This window comes from Fistularia commersonii, chromosome 1 (assembly GCF_037954325.1).
Source record: "Fistularia commersonii isolate RoL2024-O1a breed Wild chromosome 1, RoL_Fcom_v1.0, whole genome shotgun sequence".
NCBI classification, from domain to species: Eukaryota; Metazoa; Chordata; class Actinopteri; order Syngnathiformes; family Fistulariidae; genus Fistularia; species Fistularia commersonii.
In genome coordinates, this window is record NC_141284.1 from 26,223,369 (window position 1) to 26,238,740 (window position 15,372).

At 48.6% G+C, this 15,372-nt stretch overlaps 1 protein-coding gene across 2 annotated transcripts in view; it reads left to right on the forward strand.

Annotated features, from left to right (window-relative positions):
* Positions 1–15,372, forward strand: part of slc25a21 (solute carrier family 25 member 21) — a 111,534-nt gene that overhangs the window by 93,634 nt on the left and 2,528 nt on the right. The window contains exons 1-6 of one of the 2 annotated variants that reach the window (XM_086156902.1): positions 7,872–7,925; positions 8,995–9,061; positions 9,686–9,745; positions 12,118–12,225; positions 12,310–12,474; positions 13,943–14,124. In XM_086156902.1, the coding sequence (XP_086013028.1) occupies positions 7,873–7,925; positions 8,995–9,061; positions 9,686–9,745; positions 12,118–12,225; positions 12,310–12,474; positions 13,943–14,124 (635 nt within the window). In that variant the 5' untranslated portion in view covers position 7,872. Of the gene's footprint in view, positions 1–7,871; positions 7,926–8,994; positions 9,062–9,685; positions 9,746–12,117; positions 12,226–12,309; positions 12,475–13,942; positions 14,125–15,372 lie in introns of those variants that run through there. The other variant, XM_086156895.1, reaches the window with a different exon arrangement.

A 15,372-nucleotide genomic window follows, 5' to 3' on the forward strand; every position in this document is an offset into this window, starting at 1 on the left:
GGCTTTTTATACGGTAATTACAGGTAGCTTCCTTCTGCCAACGCCGTCACAGTGAACAAATGGAACTGTGTCAGCAAACCCACTCGCAATTACGATAATTCTTCAGATCAGCCATTTTGCGCTTTTTGCACACACACACACACACACACACACACACACCCATCATGAAAAAGACACGCCGAAATACATTTGATGCAGCTTTCGAGTCGAAAGCGATCCGTCAAATAGACCTGCTGTTCGGCATCTGTTCCGAAAAAAAGGATTTGCGTTATGTAGTTGTAGATGTTACCGTCATTTATTTAATTAATAGTATTCCAAAAGAAATCTTTCCTGCAATATTTTGCTGCGTTAATATCTCATGTTTCAACGGAGACACCTACGGCTTATAGACAGGTGCGGCTTATTTATGTACAATTTCTTTTTTCTTTTAAAAATGAGTAGGTGCCGCCTACATAAAGGTGAGCTCTATAGTCCCGAATTTACTGTATTTTCCACATCTTTCTGTTTAAATAAGAAAACGCAGCAGCGGATAACACATGCTTTTCCGAAAAATGGCGTTGCAAGGCGGGTGTTCCGGTGCGTGGGCATGTGAAGCAGGCTTGGGAGTGAGAACGTGCACCTCAGTCACAAAAAGAGACATACAACTATTCACAGTCTATTTAACGTGCTGCATGTTTTTGCAACGGGGCGCCACCCAAAACATGCAGAGGGGGAATCGGAAAAAAAATTGAAAAATCATCCTGATGACCGAATTGTAGTTTGTGGCCCCGCGATCGACCGGCGATCCCTGCCTCTCGATAGGCTCCAAGATTTAAAGCGCTTATTGTCACATGTACAGTCCAGAAACGTGTTTCCGTGTACAGTGAAATTTGGATATGTGCTGATAGGAAGAGTGTAAACACTCTTATAAATATGATTATAGATATGAATATGAACGGTGCAATAGAACAGTGACTTTTGAGTGCAGCTTGGTGTGCAGGTGCAAGGATGAGTGCACTCAGCCAGTCAGATGACATCTGATCTTTCCTGACACTGAGGTCACTGCACGTGCACAAACTACGGCGCCAAGTGCGGCAAAAAGTTACCTCCCTAGCCCTTGGTTTTTTACTCGTAAACTTAAGAAAGACTTTAAAATGAGTAGGGGAGCCGGACCAGGAAGACAAAAACGTATCACTTTCATACGGAATTGGAGGAGGGCTTTTTTTTCATGATGACATTTTGCGAAGTGCGTTCGCCTCATCTGCCGGTTTAACATCGCAATACCGAAGAGGTGTAATCTGGAGCGGCATTTTCGGACAGTTCGTTGAAAATACGACACGGACGTCCTGCCGAAAAGCGAGCCGAGAAAGGAAAAAGTGAAGCAACTAAAATCCCAGTTGTCGGAAGCCGCGACCAAAGCGTTGTTCTGGGTGAGTCGCGTCATTGTTAAGAGGGCCGCCCGTCAGCAGCTACTGTGCGGACTATCATTCAATTCAGTGCAAGTCGTCAGAGTGAACGTGGGTCACGACAAAAAAAATGTACCGTATTTTCACGACCGTAAGGCGCAAGGTACTAAAAGGCATGTTTCATGAAACGAAAGCACCGAGACGGACCTCCTTGGAATTGTGTCATTTTTCATTTCTTCTGCTCGCGTTACTAGTTTTAGTCGAATGGTGACCGTCGAAATGCTTCTCCCACTCGTTCTTTGCTCGACAATCGGCTGCTCGAGTCTTTCCTCCGACTCGGGCCACCTGGTCTTACGTCCGCGGAAACTCGGCTGCGTCTTCTCGACCTGTCGGAGCTCGTTTTCCAGCTTCCTCCACTTGCGGATCATCGATTCATTAATCTTAAATTCTCTCGCGGCTGCTCGATTTCCATGCTCCGTAGCTGATGGCTTTAAGTTTAAACTGTGCTTCATGAGTGTGTCTCTGCCATTTTCAGGGTTTTTAAAACAGCAATGTTCTGCGTAACGCACACACCCGTTCTTTTATATACAATCAACGCCCACACTTCCCCCTTTAAAGTTCTCATGGTGTTCTCTACTACGTCCACAGTACAACGACAACACACACAGGGCGCACTGCGCTATAGGGCGCGCCGCACATTTTGAAAAAAATCGAAGACTTTTATGTGCGCTTTATAGTCGTGAAAATATACATCATTATTTTGTGTTGTCCAACATTGGCTCATGCGATTGTGCAAGGTACATCGACATACATTGTATGTTGTAAAGAATGTTCTGCATTTTTGTTACGGGTAGACTTGGTCATTTTAAAAGTAGTTTGCATGGTGAAAAAGTGTGAGCACCCCTGCTTTACATGTTCCGTATTTTCTGCACTATAAGGCGCGCCTAAAAGTCTTTAGTCTTCTCAACAAGGGACAGTGCGCCTTATAATCCAGTGCGCCTTATATATGGATCAATATTGAGCCGCAAGAGGTTTCGCAACTACGGGAAGCAGCCGCCAACTCCATTTATCCCATAGAAGTAGCGCGCTGTGCATGCTGGGATATATGACTGCGAGAAGCCTGCGTTTTCATTTCCATTTGTGTGTGTGTGTGTGTGTGTGTGTGTGTGTGCGTGTGTGTGTGTGCACGCCCGTCGCCAAAGTAGCAGCGGTTAAAACGGTAAAGGGGACTTCCAGTCCCACACCACATGTGTGTGCATAAAGACCCCAAATTGGCTCCTTTCCTTTCAAGAGACAAGCTTACGACGCAGAGTTTACACTCAAGGCGATCAGTCACGCTGTAGAACGCGGGAATGAAGCAGCAGCGAGAGAATTAAAAATTAACAAATCAATTTTACGGAAGTGGAGGAAGCGACAATATGACCCGCGCCAAGTAAAGAAGACTAAACAGAGTTTCCGAGGAAACAAAGCGAGATGGTTACAGTTAAAGGACAAACTTGAATATTGGGTTGTTGAACAGAGGGCAGCAAGTAGAAGCGTCTCTGCAGTCACTATTCCAATGAAGGCAACAGCGCTAGCTAGCTAGCAACATGAACATCAATGAACTTAGAGGCAGTCCTTCTTGATGCTTGTGTTTTATGAAATGCTTTGAACTGTGACAAATGGAGTTGGAAATATATTGTTTTCAAATAAGGCGGCGCAAATACTGGAAGAGCTATTGGTACATACGGTACCGTATTGTGATTGCACTAACTTGTTTTAGGAGTGAACCGAGTTGTCAGAACATTGGTTTATATTCTAGTAATAAAGTTTGACTGACTTATCTGACTGTTTTATAGACATTCCCTTTAGCGCAGCTCCATTTAGCGGATGCATAACGCAACCCCAGCCACTCCAAGCTTCTATTCTATGCGCCTTATAATGCGATGCACCTTATATATGATTTTTTTTTTAAAATAGGCCATTCATTGAAGGTGCGCCTTATAATCCAGTGCGCCTTATGGTGTGGAAAAAAGAAGAATCAGCTGTTTAAAAGCCTGATGGCAGTCGGGTAGAACAAGTTATTTAATTGTGTTGGTCTACCTTTCACACTCCTATACCTCCGGGTAGGAGTGTGAATGGTCCGTGTTGGGGACGGGCCTGGTCCTTGGCGACGGAGGAGGTCGTCCTGTGGACTCTACGGTGGTAGATGCCCTGCAGAGAAGGTTGTGGGGGTGATCCTCTCTGCAGTCTTTACCACTCGCCACAGGCCGTACCACACGACGATGCAGCCACTCAGGATGCTCTCAACAACGCAGCTGTAAAAGTTGCTGCGGATCTTAGGTGACACGCCGAACCTCCTCGGAGTCCTCAGGAAGTGCAGCCGCTGTTGAGCCGTCCTGAATGTCCAGCATCCAGGAGAAGGATGAGATAATATATGGATTGGTGATTCCGCAGGAGGATCAGGAGAACCCGGAGGAAACCCACAAAGAGACGGGGAGGACATGCAAACTCGGATATCAGTGGGGGAGGGATTTTGATCGGCATCCGTGATTCTCATTTCCAACTGTAATTTTTACGTTGTTGACATTTTTCAGAGACTTTTCTAGAGTCCAAGTATCGGGAAGCTGAGGGGAACTCCACTAGGATGTTCAAGTGATGCGTGAATGTCAAACATGATCTTGGAAACAGTGACCGGAACATCCTAAAAATTCGAGTTTATCAATTTATATTTGGGAAAGGGTTGGGATTCTCTGATCCAGGCTAAAGGAATATTGCTGTCATAAGAAAAGGAAGCGTTCAGGTGAAGGTTACATTAATTATAAAATATGGCCTCTGTGGGAAAAAAAATTACCTTTGCTGACAGTGACCACGAGAGTGTGTGCGTGTGTGTGTGTGCGTGTGTGCATGTGTGTGTGTGTGTGTGTGTGTGTGTGTGAGTGAGCCAGGACGCCCTCACACACCCGCGCCACTCAGCTGAGATGCCACGGGATATGAGGCTTGACATTGTTCTCACGTTGCCACAGCAATAATCCTGTCTCTCAATCCCAACCCACCAGCCCACGTGTGTGTGTCTGTGTATGTGTGTGTGTGTGTGTGTGTGCGCGCACCTTTCTCAGCCTGCTACCTCAAACATTAACGTGTACAGATGACTAAAAATACACATGGTCATCAATACACTGGACGATTAGTTGTATTGGCGGCGGTCAGTGTCAAGGTTACGGCAGATACTGGGAAAGTAAACGTATTTGCAGATGAAGCATGTGTGTTGTTTACGTGTTCGACGATTCCTGGCGGGGAGAGCGGATCGTATTTCCCCGTGGATCCCCGTCGCAGTGTTGTGAGTCAACAGCGTCGGCGGCGATGCGGTAGAGGGGCGGGTCAGGGGGTGAACATCTTCTTTCACATGGGAGTCAGAAAAGGTCGTGCCGCGGCCGTCCGCCGCCCAGACGGGTGGCGGCTGTTAAAGAAAAAAAAAAAAGGAAAGGTTTATGGAAATGAAAGACAAAATGGTAAGTACCCGCCGCGCCGCTCCTCCGCTCACTATCAGGAGACCATTTGTTTAGGAAAGCCAAGGAGGGTCCCGAGGTCGACTTGACTTTGGGAAACAAATTAGGATTCAAATGGCGGCCATATTTGTCCTGTAACAAATTTCATCCTCCTCCGTCACCTGGAGGCCCCCGCGGCCTGACCACACCCGGGAAACCTGCGGTCGCCATTTGCATGGACGCAGAGAGCAGAGGCGCTGGCCTTCCGTCTGGCTCAAATCGCCTTGTTTTTACAAACGAGGGTTTAATCCTGCCTCTCGGGGGGGAGATTTCCTGCCGCCGCCGCCGCCGCCGCCGCATCGCCCACAGCCGCCGCCACCTTTGCAACTTCAGGTGTTGATGAAATAGGTCGGTCTCTGTCACCCGATGACAAGTGTTTAATAATTAGCCGCGGTTCACTGCCGTTTTCGAAAGCCGCCCGTCAACCCCGGCCCCGCCCCCGACCCTCACCTCGCGGGGTGGAACGAGCGGGGGGGTTATATTTTGTGAAAATGGGCGCCAGCAGCAAAAATATTTACGCTTGCGCCCCGATCAACCAGTTTCATCTGTGTTGACTCGTAGGGAGTGTTGCCACAACACGAGCTGGCGGCTCACAGGATACACTCGGTCACGCCAGGCCTGTGTTCACCGTCAATACACTCCGCCAACTCGCCTCCTCCACCTGCAAAACACCAACATTCTCTATTGGCTCCTGGATTAAAATCAACTTTTTTTTTTTTTTTTTGGTTACTTGGTCACATCCTGTTTATTGTTTGGATTTTTTTTTTTTTTTTCTGTCACTTTACGCCTCGATCCTTTTCGCTCTCGTTTCTTTTCTCCCAGTTTATAACGCCGCCGGACGAATTCGCGTCATCGATCGCGTCGAGATATGGTTATTCGACGAAAGAAGGTAAACGTTTCGAAAAGAGACACGTTCCTCACGTAACGTCGCGATCATTTCACGTTGCTGGTTTGTCATTTCTACACCGAACCAACCCATAAATTGGGTCCGTGGCCCTGACTCGCCTCTCGTCTGGCCCTCCGGCTCTTCCCATTGGCCAGTGTTGGATCTAAATCGACACCACGGTTGGCGTTGTCGTGCGATTTTCCCCGCGGCTAGCATCGGTAAGGATTATCCTGGGGGACTTTACCGTACCGACTTTCCTTCTGTAATCCCACGAACGTTGGCGTTGGTCCCAAAACGTAAGGGGATATAGTGTTCAGTTTCTTCTGTTTAAAGATTTGGACCAGTTCTACCTGTTTCCCTGCGAGGCCGTCCCTCTAAAACAACACGAAGGAGGAATGAGAGCACGACCAAAATAGTTTGCTGTTGGCAGTTTGTTATCAACACAACAACCATTGACCGGTTGGCATCCGATGCTTGTCGCGGCACTTCCTGGTTGCCGCCTCACGCCGCTTTTTATTTGACGAGGGGGGTTCTTTCGGCTTCAAAAAGCTGCAAAATTATATCCGGGGAAATTAATTTGCTGGAATTGCTGTGACGAACGTCACGTCTCCTGGCCGCCCTTGTGTTATCTACGACGCGGGGAAGATGCGGAGAGTGCAGATGTATGCATTTCTTAATGTATACGAAACACACTTGGTGCTTTCTTAGCAAAACAGAAAACACACTCCTATCATTGTTTTCCATCTAAAAGTCCAAATCCAGGTATTTACAAGCAGGTCACACTACATTGTTCAATCAGTATATTCATTCCTTCTATCGAGTGGTAAATTTGATCAAATATATAATAATAATGCATGTGTTAGAAAGGAATCAGCACAGGCCCAACAAGCCAAGCAACATTCACCCTGTAAATAACTATTTTTCTCCCGGATTATCACCTGAGTTGATTGCTGGTTTACATAAATAAATACATAAATAACTCACACAAAAGTATTTTCCTGTCTGTTTGCATCACTAAAACCATAGTTTGCGTGAGCGTGAGTAAAGTTGAACGTCCGACCGCTTCCCCAGGCGTTCCTCAAGGTCAAAAAAGATTAAACTGAGTCATTTTCCGCTGTTTTTCGAGACGCATCCCTGTGGTTTATTTTGCCTAATAGCGTAAACTCACTCCCCAGGGTTCGAGTTTGTCTTTGGAGCCTCCGTTCGGAAACGTTAGCGATTCCATTCCTGCAGTTCTGCATGGAACGACCGGAACGCCGGGTGATTTCGCTGGAGAGCTCAACTCTAGAAATCTCGGCGATTTGACAACATTAAGATGTCTCTTAATCTCTTAAGATGTCTCTTTCAGCCGTAGACTGATACCACCGAGGAGCTCCACTGAACGCCACAGGAGGTCTTTCCTCCCTGAGGCGATCAGACTTTTTAATTCCTCTCCATTCAGCCGCCGGCAACCATAAAAACCTATCTTTAACCTAAAAAAAAAACAAAAAAAAACTGTGCAATATTTCATTTCACTGTGCAATATTCAGAACTGTGCAATATTTCATTTCATAACAGTACACTACAATTTTTCCTTCTATCATACGATTGTGCACTCCTTACCTCACTTGTTACTAAGACGCTTATAGTTTTATCACTTGTTTACTAAGACACTTTATAGTTTCACTGAGACACTTTATAGTTTATAGTTTATTTTATTTCTAATTCTGCCTTTTCTTTTTAATATTTATTACTGTTATATTTTCTGTAACTCTGGCACAGCAATTTCCTTCGGGATTAATAAAGTTGTCCTTATCTTATCTTATGTTGTTGACTTAGGTGGCAGTTTCAGAAAATTATCACATGACCAACATCGGTTATCTCCTACCCTCATCGGCCCGAGTCATCGGGCTTCTAGAACAGACGCTTTCGGACAGAAAAAGTTCTCAGAGCTCCGTTCTGAGAAGCGTCCAGCTTGAATTCTGTTGCAGGAACTCCACCTGGGGAGGCCTTAGATTTGTGTGACGCAAAAAGATGGGACCCAGAAGATGAAGACGACGTGGAGAGCCAAGTTGCCACAGCGTTCCTGCTCCGCATGGCGGGAATGACAACCATTGACTATCAGATCGGTTCTCGCTTCTTCGCCGTGTGAGGAACTCCGCCTTTAGCTCACGCCGCGCTTATTTTAAGACCCTGGAACCCCCTTTGAGGCGTAGATTTATCGCTCCATTTCTCCCTGATTCTGTCCATTTGTAGCAAGAATACAGCTGAACCGGCAACAACAATAGATTTATTTTGAAAAATGGCAGTCCACGGTCCATGAGAAGCACCTGGTAATGGTTGTGGATTATGATTTCCACCCGTCGCCAGGCACTTCGAACTGGAAGAAGACCGCATTTCGGAGTGAGAGCTACAAATGTTTTAGGTCCTTCGTTTCTCTGCTGTCCGGACACACGCAAAACACTGTCTGAAAAGCTTCTTCCGCAAAATAAGTGTGAGAACGACCATTGTTTTCTCTGTACTTTTCCGGATTTCCTGTTCTGGTGACATTTTATTCCCTTCTGAGTCGTATCTGGAAAGAAAATGCCCTCTTGCACGTCGCGTCTGAACGTTATGTTCTCAGCGAAAGCCTTCCCGGCCGTCCATCTGTTATACTCTCGCTAACGTGATATCCCAAGAACGCATTGAGGTAATTTTTTTTTTTTTTTTTTTTTTTTTTTTTTAATAATTTGGCCAAAAAAAAAAACAGGACGGCGCCTGGCTCAGATCGGACTCGGATAGCCGCTCGTTTCGCAGCTGCTGCTGCCGCGGAGAGAAACCGCATCCAAGCGTCTTTAAGGAAGATTACGAGCCGACATAAAAAAAAAGCTATGACACCGCTACAAACGTCACTGTGACGTCACGATATTCCCCCAAAATAAATCCCGGTTGTTAGTATCTTCTTTCCAGGTCTTCTGGAGAGACATTGATGTCATCTGCACCTGGAGGCAGAAACGGCAAAGCCTTATTTCTGGTCTTTCCTTATTTTTTTTTCCCCCTTGTCTTTCAAAAACCCCGTCTCTCTGGCGGCTTTTCCCGTGGCGCCGCTTCAGACGGAACAGTCGCCCCGGTGACCGATCTCATCACCCGTCGACTTACGACGGCGGCCAAAATCAAGCTTGATATCGACCCCGCGCCCGATACAGCCCCCGTCAGTATTTATCTTTTCTCTCCGCAGAATCTTCGGGTTCTACAAGGGAATTTTGCCCCCCATTCTGGCCGAGACGCCGAAGAGGGCGGTCAAGGTGAGATGTAGGAATCTTGCACGTCGGTTCACACAGACGCCTCCGTGGAAAACGCCAGGATCGGGTTACCCTTGGAGCCGCTCTGCTGCCACGTGAAAACACTCCTTGTACATAGCACAAACACACACACACACACACACACACACACACGGCGATTAAAAAGCCAACACCTCCCCTCCGTGCCTGCCTCCGCAGCCACTCCTATTTGCTCTGCCATCCCTCCAAATATTGACTTACAAGCCATTTCCAGCAAACCTGACTTCCATCACCCACTGTTTACAGATGATATGCTTAGCATCTCTGTAACCGACGCGAGGCAGGGGCGGCTGGTAGCGCTCCGAGCCCCGGCGTGGAGAGGAGGATGTGCTTAACCGCTCACATTGGGCAAATCTTTTAGTTAGAAAACTGTCTGGAATCGAGAGCCGGTTAAAGCCGAGCTTTTTAATCAGATAAACAAATCTGCAGATGTTTCTCCGGGTCGTGCACGAAAATTCAGGACACACGCTAACGCCCTCAGGCACCTGACACGCCGCCGCCGCCGCCGCCGGCCTACAAGGCTCTTGTGTTTATATATAGATGCAGGTATATGACCTCCGTTTTTTTTTTTTTTTTTTCCCCCTGCAGTTTTTCACCTTTGAGCAGTACAAGAAGCTGCTGGGTCTGACCCCTCTGTCTCCCGGCCTGGTGAGTGCCCTCCGCTCCCCACACACACACACACACACACACACACACACACTCACCTGAAAAGCAAACACGTGCATAACAAGGAAGAACATTTCACCCCTGCGTGGGGAATCGACACCTCACTTGGTGAGGCGTATCGGAGGCAAACACCACCAGGGGTAATTTCGCTGCTGTGTAAATGTTCCTCCTGTCAGTTTGCAGTTTCCAGTGAGTTTATAAATGTTGGTAACGCATCAACACACACGCACACACACTGTTGCAAAAACAATGACAATCCCCATTACAATAGCACTGACCGGAATATTCATCCACTTCACTGTAATGGAAAAAATATTCGAAAAAATAAAAGATTATAGTGGCCCAACCCTGGATGTGAGCACGGCCGGCGCACATAAAAATGATTAAAATAAATCATAGCTGACTGACACAGGCATTCAGGCGTTAGGTGTGTCGAGAGAGAGAAAAAAAAAAAAAAAGACCAATTAGCGTAGCTAATAAACCCAGAACGGAGTGGAAGTAATTACATGGGGATATTTTTCCGTTTGCGTAGTTTGAAAAAGAAATGAAATGAAACGCCGAGCTCTTGACAAATGGAATAATCGGAATGACACACTGCTGCGCGCCACGTGATCACACAACGTCAGCGAGAGTGTGAGTCGGGATCTCACAAGCCTGAGCTTCTCCAGTTAGACTAAAAAATTGGGTTAATTATAGTGACTGCTCTTCTTGTGCATACGCATGTGTGTGTGTGTGTGTGTGTGTCTCAGTTATATCTCTCTCTTGCTAACATCCTCCTTGATAACCTCACCCTGTGAAACATTTCTCGACTATGGCACATTTATAAAGCGTTAATGAACATAAATTATTTAAAAAAATATGTATATATATAAAAAGTTCAAAACAGTTTGTTCTTCATTCACATTCGCCTGTAAAGTGACCAAATAAAAATGAGCAAAATAATTATTCACTTCCTCAAAATCCTTTGGGATCACCCAAGGTGGTTTATACCATCAGTTAGAAAGTGTAAGTAAGTGATGAAAAAGACATTTTTTACATACATGTAATGGTAATTGTGTAAGTCAATGCTTTATAAACTAACAATAATGCAATTCTGATTAACTCACTTGGTTGTCAAGCAGTTTTACATTAATTTTAAAGTGAATAAAGTTGTTTTTTTTTTGTATTGCTCCGAAAATAAAGGACGTGAGACTAAAATTTGTGATAATCGGGTCCAACGCAACCCAACATAACCGTTTTTCCTTTCAAATAAATAACTAACCTTTATCGTGGCTCTAATTCCGCAGCCTATGAGACGCGAGAGCTGCTTTTTCACTTCCAGTTAACCAGGACGCACCGAGAATCAATAAAAACGCATCGAAAAATTCAAATAAGGGAAAGGCGGCGCCATTTCATTCGCTCGGCCCTTCGACGGTCTGCGGGGCGGGTTACGCAACACCCGAGGGGTTTTATTCTTGTTTACCGATCTGGTTTCAGTTATATTGAGTCAGAGCGGTAGGATTGACACGCTGTCATTGCAAAGGCGCGGCCGGCGCGGCGCCTATTCAGCTGGCAGCCAAGTGTCAGGCGTGATGGATGGCTTACCTGTACCTCGGAGTCGGAGCGGCGTTAACCTCCTCGGCTTGTTTTCGCAGACACCGGCGGACGAATGTTTACCCGTCCCATCCATCACTCTCGGTTCCTCGTCCCTCCCTCCTCCTTTTCCTCGTCGGCCTCTAACCCCGCTCTCCGAGGAGGGCCTCCCTATCCAGTACCGTAATCACATAAGTTCATTAGCGGCGGTGAATTACACGTCGCCCCCCGAACGCATCTCGCTCTCTCTCGCTTTTCCTCTCCGGGTGGCACAGCTGAATGCCTTCACGCTGATTAACGAGGACACCGACGTGCGCGCGCCCACACACACACATGCACACGCAGTAATAATACAAATAGTGAATTCAAACATGGCCGGTTGGCCGGCTATGTAAATACGGCGAGGCATGTCTAAGAGGATGGGTCCGGGGCCTCTGACAGCGGGATAAAGACGCCGAAAGACTAATGGGCTTCGGACGCGTTCCTGACATGTTCCCATTACGCCTCCGGGAGAACGCACGTACGCACACGTTCATGTACATTCAAACGCGCACGCCATTAATACGTGTAGCATTGCAAGGCCGTGTTATTGTAACGCCGGAGGGTTTTTTTTTTTTTTTTTTTTTCGCCGTGACACAAAAATAATTTTGCACCTTCGCGAGGGGGAACGTTTGCCGTCACGCCGGCATGTTTGATGTTTTCCCGAATGCGTGTTGTGTTTTTTTTCTCACGGATGTCCTGAAGTGTTTTGTTATCTATGTGTGTGTGTGTGTGTCCAACAGGCGCTGTCTGCGGCGGGGCTGGGCGCCGGCTTGACCGAGGCCGTCGTCGTCAATCCGTTCGAGGTGGTGAAAGTCAGCCTCCAGGCCAACAGAGATTCCTTCAAAGAGGTCGGCCCGAAAGCGAAACCCCCTCGAAGTGACGCTTTTGTTTTTTTTTTGTTTTTTTTAACGATTTTCATCTCTCCGACGCAGCAACCTTCCTCCTTCGCCCAAGCCAGGCGCATCATCAAGGCGGACGGTTTCGGATTCAGGGGCCTGAATAAAGGCTTGACGTCGACGCTGGGGCGCCACGGAGTTTTCAACATGATCTACTTCGGCTTCTACTTCAACGTCAAGGACGCCGTTCCGACCAGCTCGGTAACGCGCCGGTCGAAATCGGCGATCGCATCGCGTCCCTCATCCCTAGCTTTCGCCCGCAAATGCAAATCCTCAGGTTTTGTAACCCCGACTTTTGAAACCCCGAGCTTCACCATCCGCACGTGTGTCAGGCACCCTGACATTATGATAAGTTAGCCTGACTGCCGCGGCGCGGGGGGGCGGGGGGGCGGGCGAGGGGGGGAATAGCGGAGGGGGTGTAAATCAGAAAAGAGCCGCCCGCCTAATACCTCGTCTGTTTGCTCTTCATAACATCCTCGAAGTTTCGGATTACACATCCGGCACGACGCGACGGCCCAAACAAAAGTTAATTTTGTTTAATGGAAACGTTACCATACGCCGGGTCCACATGTACAAACCAGGGGCATTAGATTAACTCCAATGAACTAATTGGAAGCAGACAACGGCGCTATTTTCAAGAGCCGGGGCCCGGGCTCCGCTGTATTTTCGACATTTTTCCAGTGACGTACGATGCACAGAGAAACTAAGTGGTCGTCCTCAGTGAATGATAATTATGCGGCTGGATGACTCAAATAGCTGTGTTCTTAGATTGCGGCCGCCGCTTCGGGGAACAATCCGTCCGCGCGTCTGTCGACGGAGGGATCCCGCTCGCGAGAGACCGACGAGGGCCATCGCGGGATAAATATCGTGGCGTCTGACGGCGCGCTGGCCCGCGGCGGTCGTGGCGCTTCTCCAGAGCCCGTGTGCGGTCAACATGAGCGATGAGCTCGCGACTCCAAACGCGTTCGCCGTCGAATCGAGCCGGCCCCCCCCCCGAGCGACGTATCGACGTTTCGGAGCGGCGCGGAGGAGGCAGATAGATAGCACACTGGCATCATTCACGGGTGGATGTGTGAGGAGATGTTTGCTTAAGGCAGTTAGGAAGTCGGTTGATGGGTGTACTTAGGCCAGAGGTATGTTACCCCTTTCCCCCCGCAGCCCACTTGAAAAAAAAAAAAAAAAATGAAGAAGTGGGATTAGCTGTTGATTTACCTCAGCTCTCGGGGTGTCCAGCCGCTTGAGGAAGGCCTGGACCAGAGAGACTGCTGTCATTTGTAAAAATATCCTGGCCAATTAGCTGTCAGAGCTCTCGGAGCCTTGGCTTCTTTGGTACAGTAATACCCCTGTGCCGAGTCACAGCCCAATTACCCAAATTGTCCCCATATGCCTCCCCAGTCTGTCTGCATGAACCCTGTTTATAAATCCTCTGTCTTGGCTCTCCGGAGAACATGTGCTTCTGTTCAGCCAATCAGAAGGCGGCACCGCAGTCAGGAAGCACTAATCTGCCCCCCGCTACCATAAAATGATCAGGGGCTTTCATGCCAGCCATGCAATCATAAGTCTCCCTCGTGTTCTCCCTCAGCTTTCACTTCCACACCCTTGGCCATAATGTCACGCGTAAAATGTTTATTGTGGTAACCTCCACGTGTCATGTCGCGCCGTCCGCCAGGACCCCACCGTCGAGTTCCTGAGGAAGTTCGCCATCGGCCTGGTGTCGGGCACCATCTCCTCCTGCGTGAACATCCCCTTCGACGTGGCCAAGAGTCGCATCCAGGGCCCCCAGCCGACGCCGGGGGAGATCAAGTACCGCACCTGCTTCCAGACCATGGCGCTGGTGTACCGGGAGGAGGGGTACGAAAGGGGGGGTGGGGGCGGGGGGTTGGGAGGGGCCTTGATACGAAGGGTAAGACGGAGATCTTTCTGATTTCTTTTCCAATGTCATTGACCTCACGGGGCGTTCGCTTCCAAGAGCTAATGAGGCTTTTAGTTTGTTTTGTTAGCGACTGATTGTGGGTTATCTGCCAAGGCGGCTGTCAGGAAAGACAAATCTACCAGCTGCATCTACGAGTTAGCGGGGTCGCGTTGTGCAACGCCGGACGGTGTCAGACTACAGGGGAAGTACGCGAGGGGCTCCGTGCAAAGTCGGGATGGGCTGAAAAACAAAACGGTGACGTTAGACCCGCACATGTGCGATCGCAAATGCCTGCGGTCCGTCACCGTGGCGGTAAACGTTAGCATGTTTTCAGAGGCGCCGAGAGTGACGGGTAAAGAAGAAGAAGAAGAAGAAGAAGAAGAAGACGCGTGTTCTGTTAGCGATGCTTTTCCACCGACGACCTTCGAGACGTTTGTAGTTCGCAGATGCCGGGGAGCCTCGGGGGCGGCTGCAGGAGCTGTACTGGAAAAAAAAAAAAAAAAAAAAGCTGTGGTCGCCGGGGGGTTGCCCCCACAACACACACACACACACACACACACACACACACACTCCGGTCAGCCCCCGCACCGCCGCCGCATCCAGTCCTCTGCTCTAACACAACACAGTCCCTGCTAATTAGTGGTCCCTATGGGAGACGTTGTTAAGCAGACCCTAACGAGCCGCGCTGCGCTCCTCGGGTCAATCTAATCAGACAGAGGGCCGGGGAGGAAGTGGGTCGAGCCTTATTAACGCCGTCAGTGGCGGGGAGCGGGGGGGCGGCGAGCGGGGAGCCGGGGCAGGGAGCACGAGGCGGAGGCAGCCAGCCGCTCATCACCTTGAATGCATTAAGGGGGTGCAGGTACTCGCCGCTACTGGACCCAAACTGTGTACCTGACAGGGTGCGAGACAGTCAGGCTGACACACACACACACACACACACACACACACACACACACAGGAGAGAATAATGAGTGAAAATGTTCTCCGACCGAGACGCTATTTACGGTTATGGCTTTGTTTATTCTGCCGAGATGCCGCGAATGTCAAATGTTATAACCCCCCCCCCGGAAACGGCGAAACAGGCTCCGGTGATGGAAGCGGGATATTTCGGGCCCCGCTTTTGTCGGGCTTCTTAATGACTGAGACGGCGATTTCCTGCCACCGCCGCCCCTCAACCCCCCTGCAAA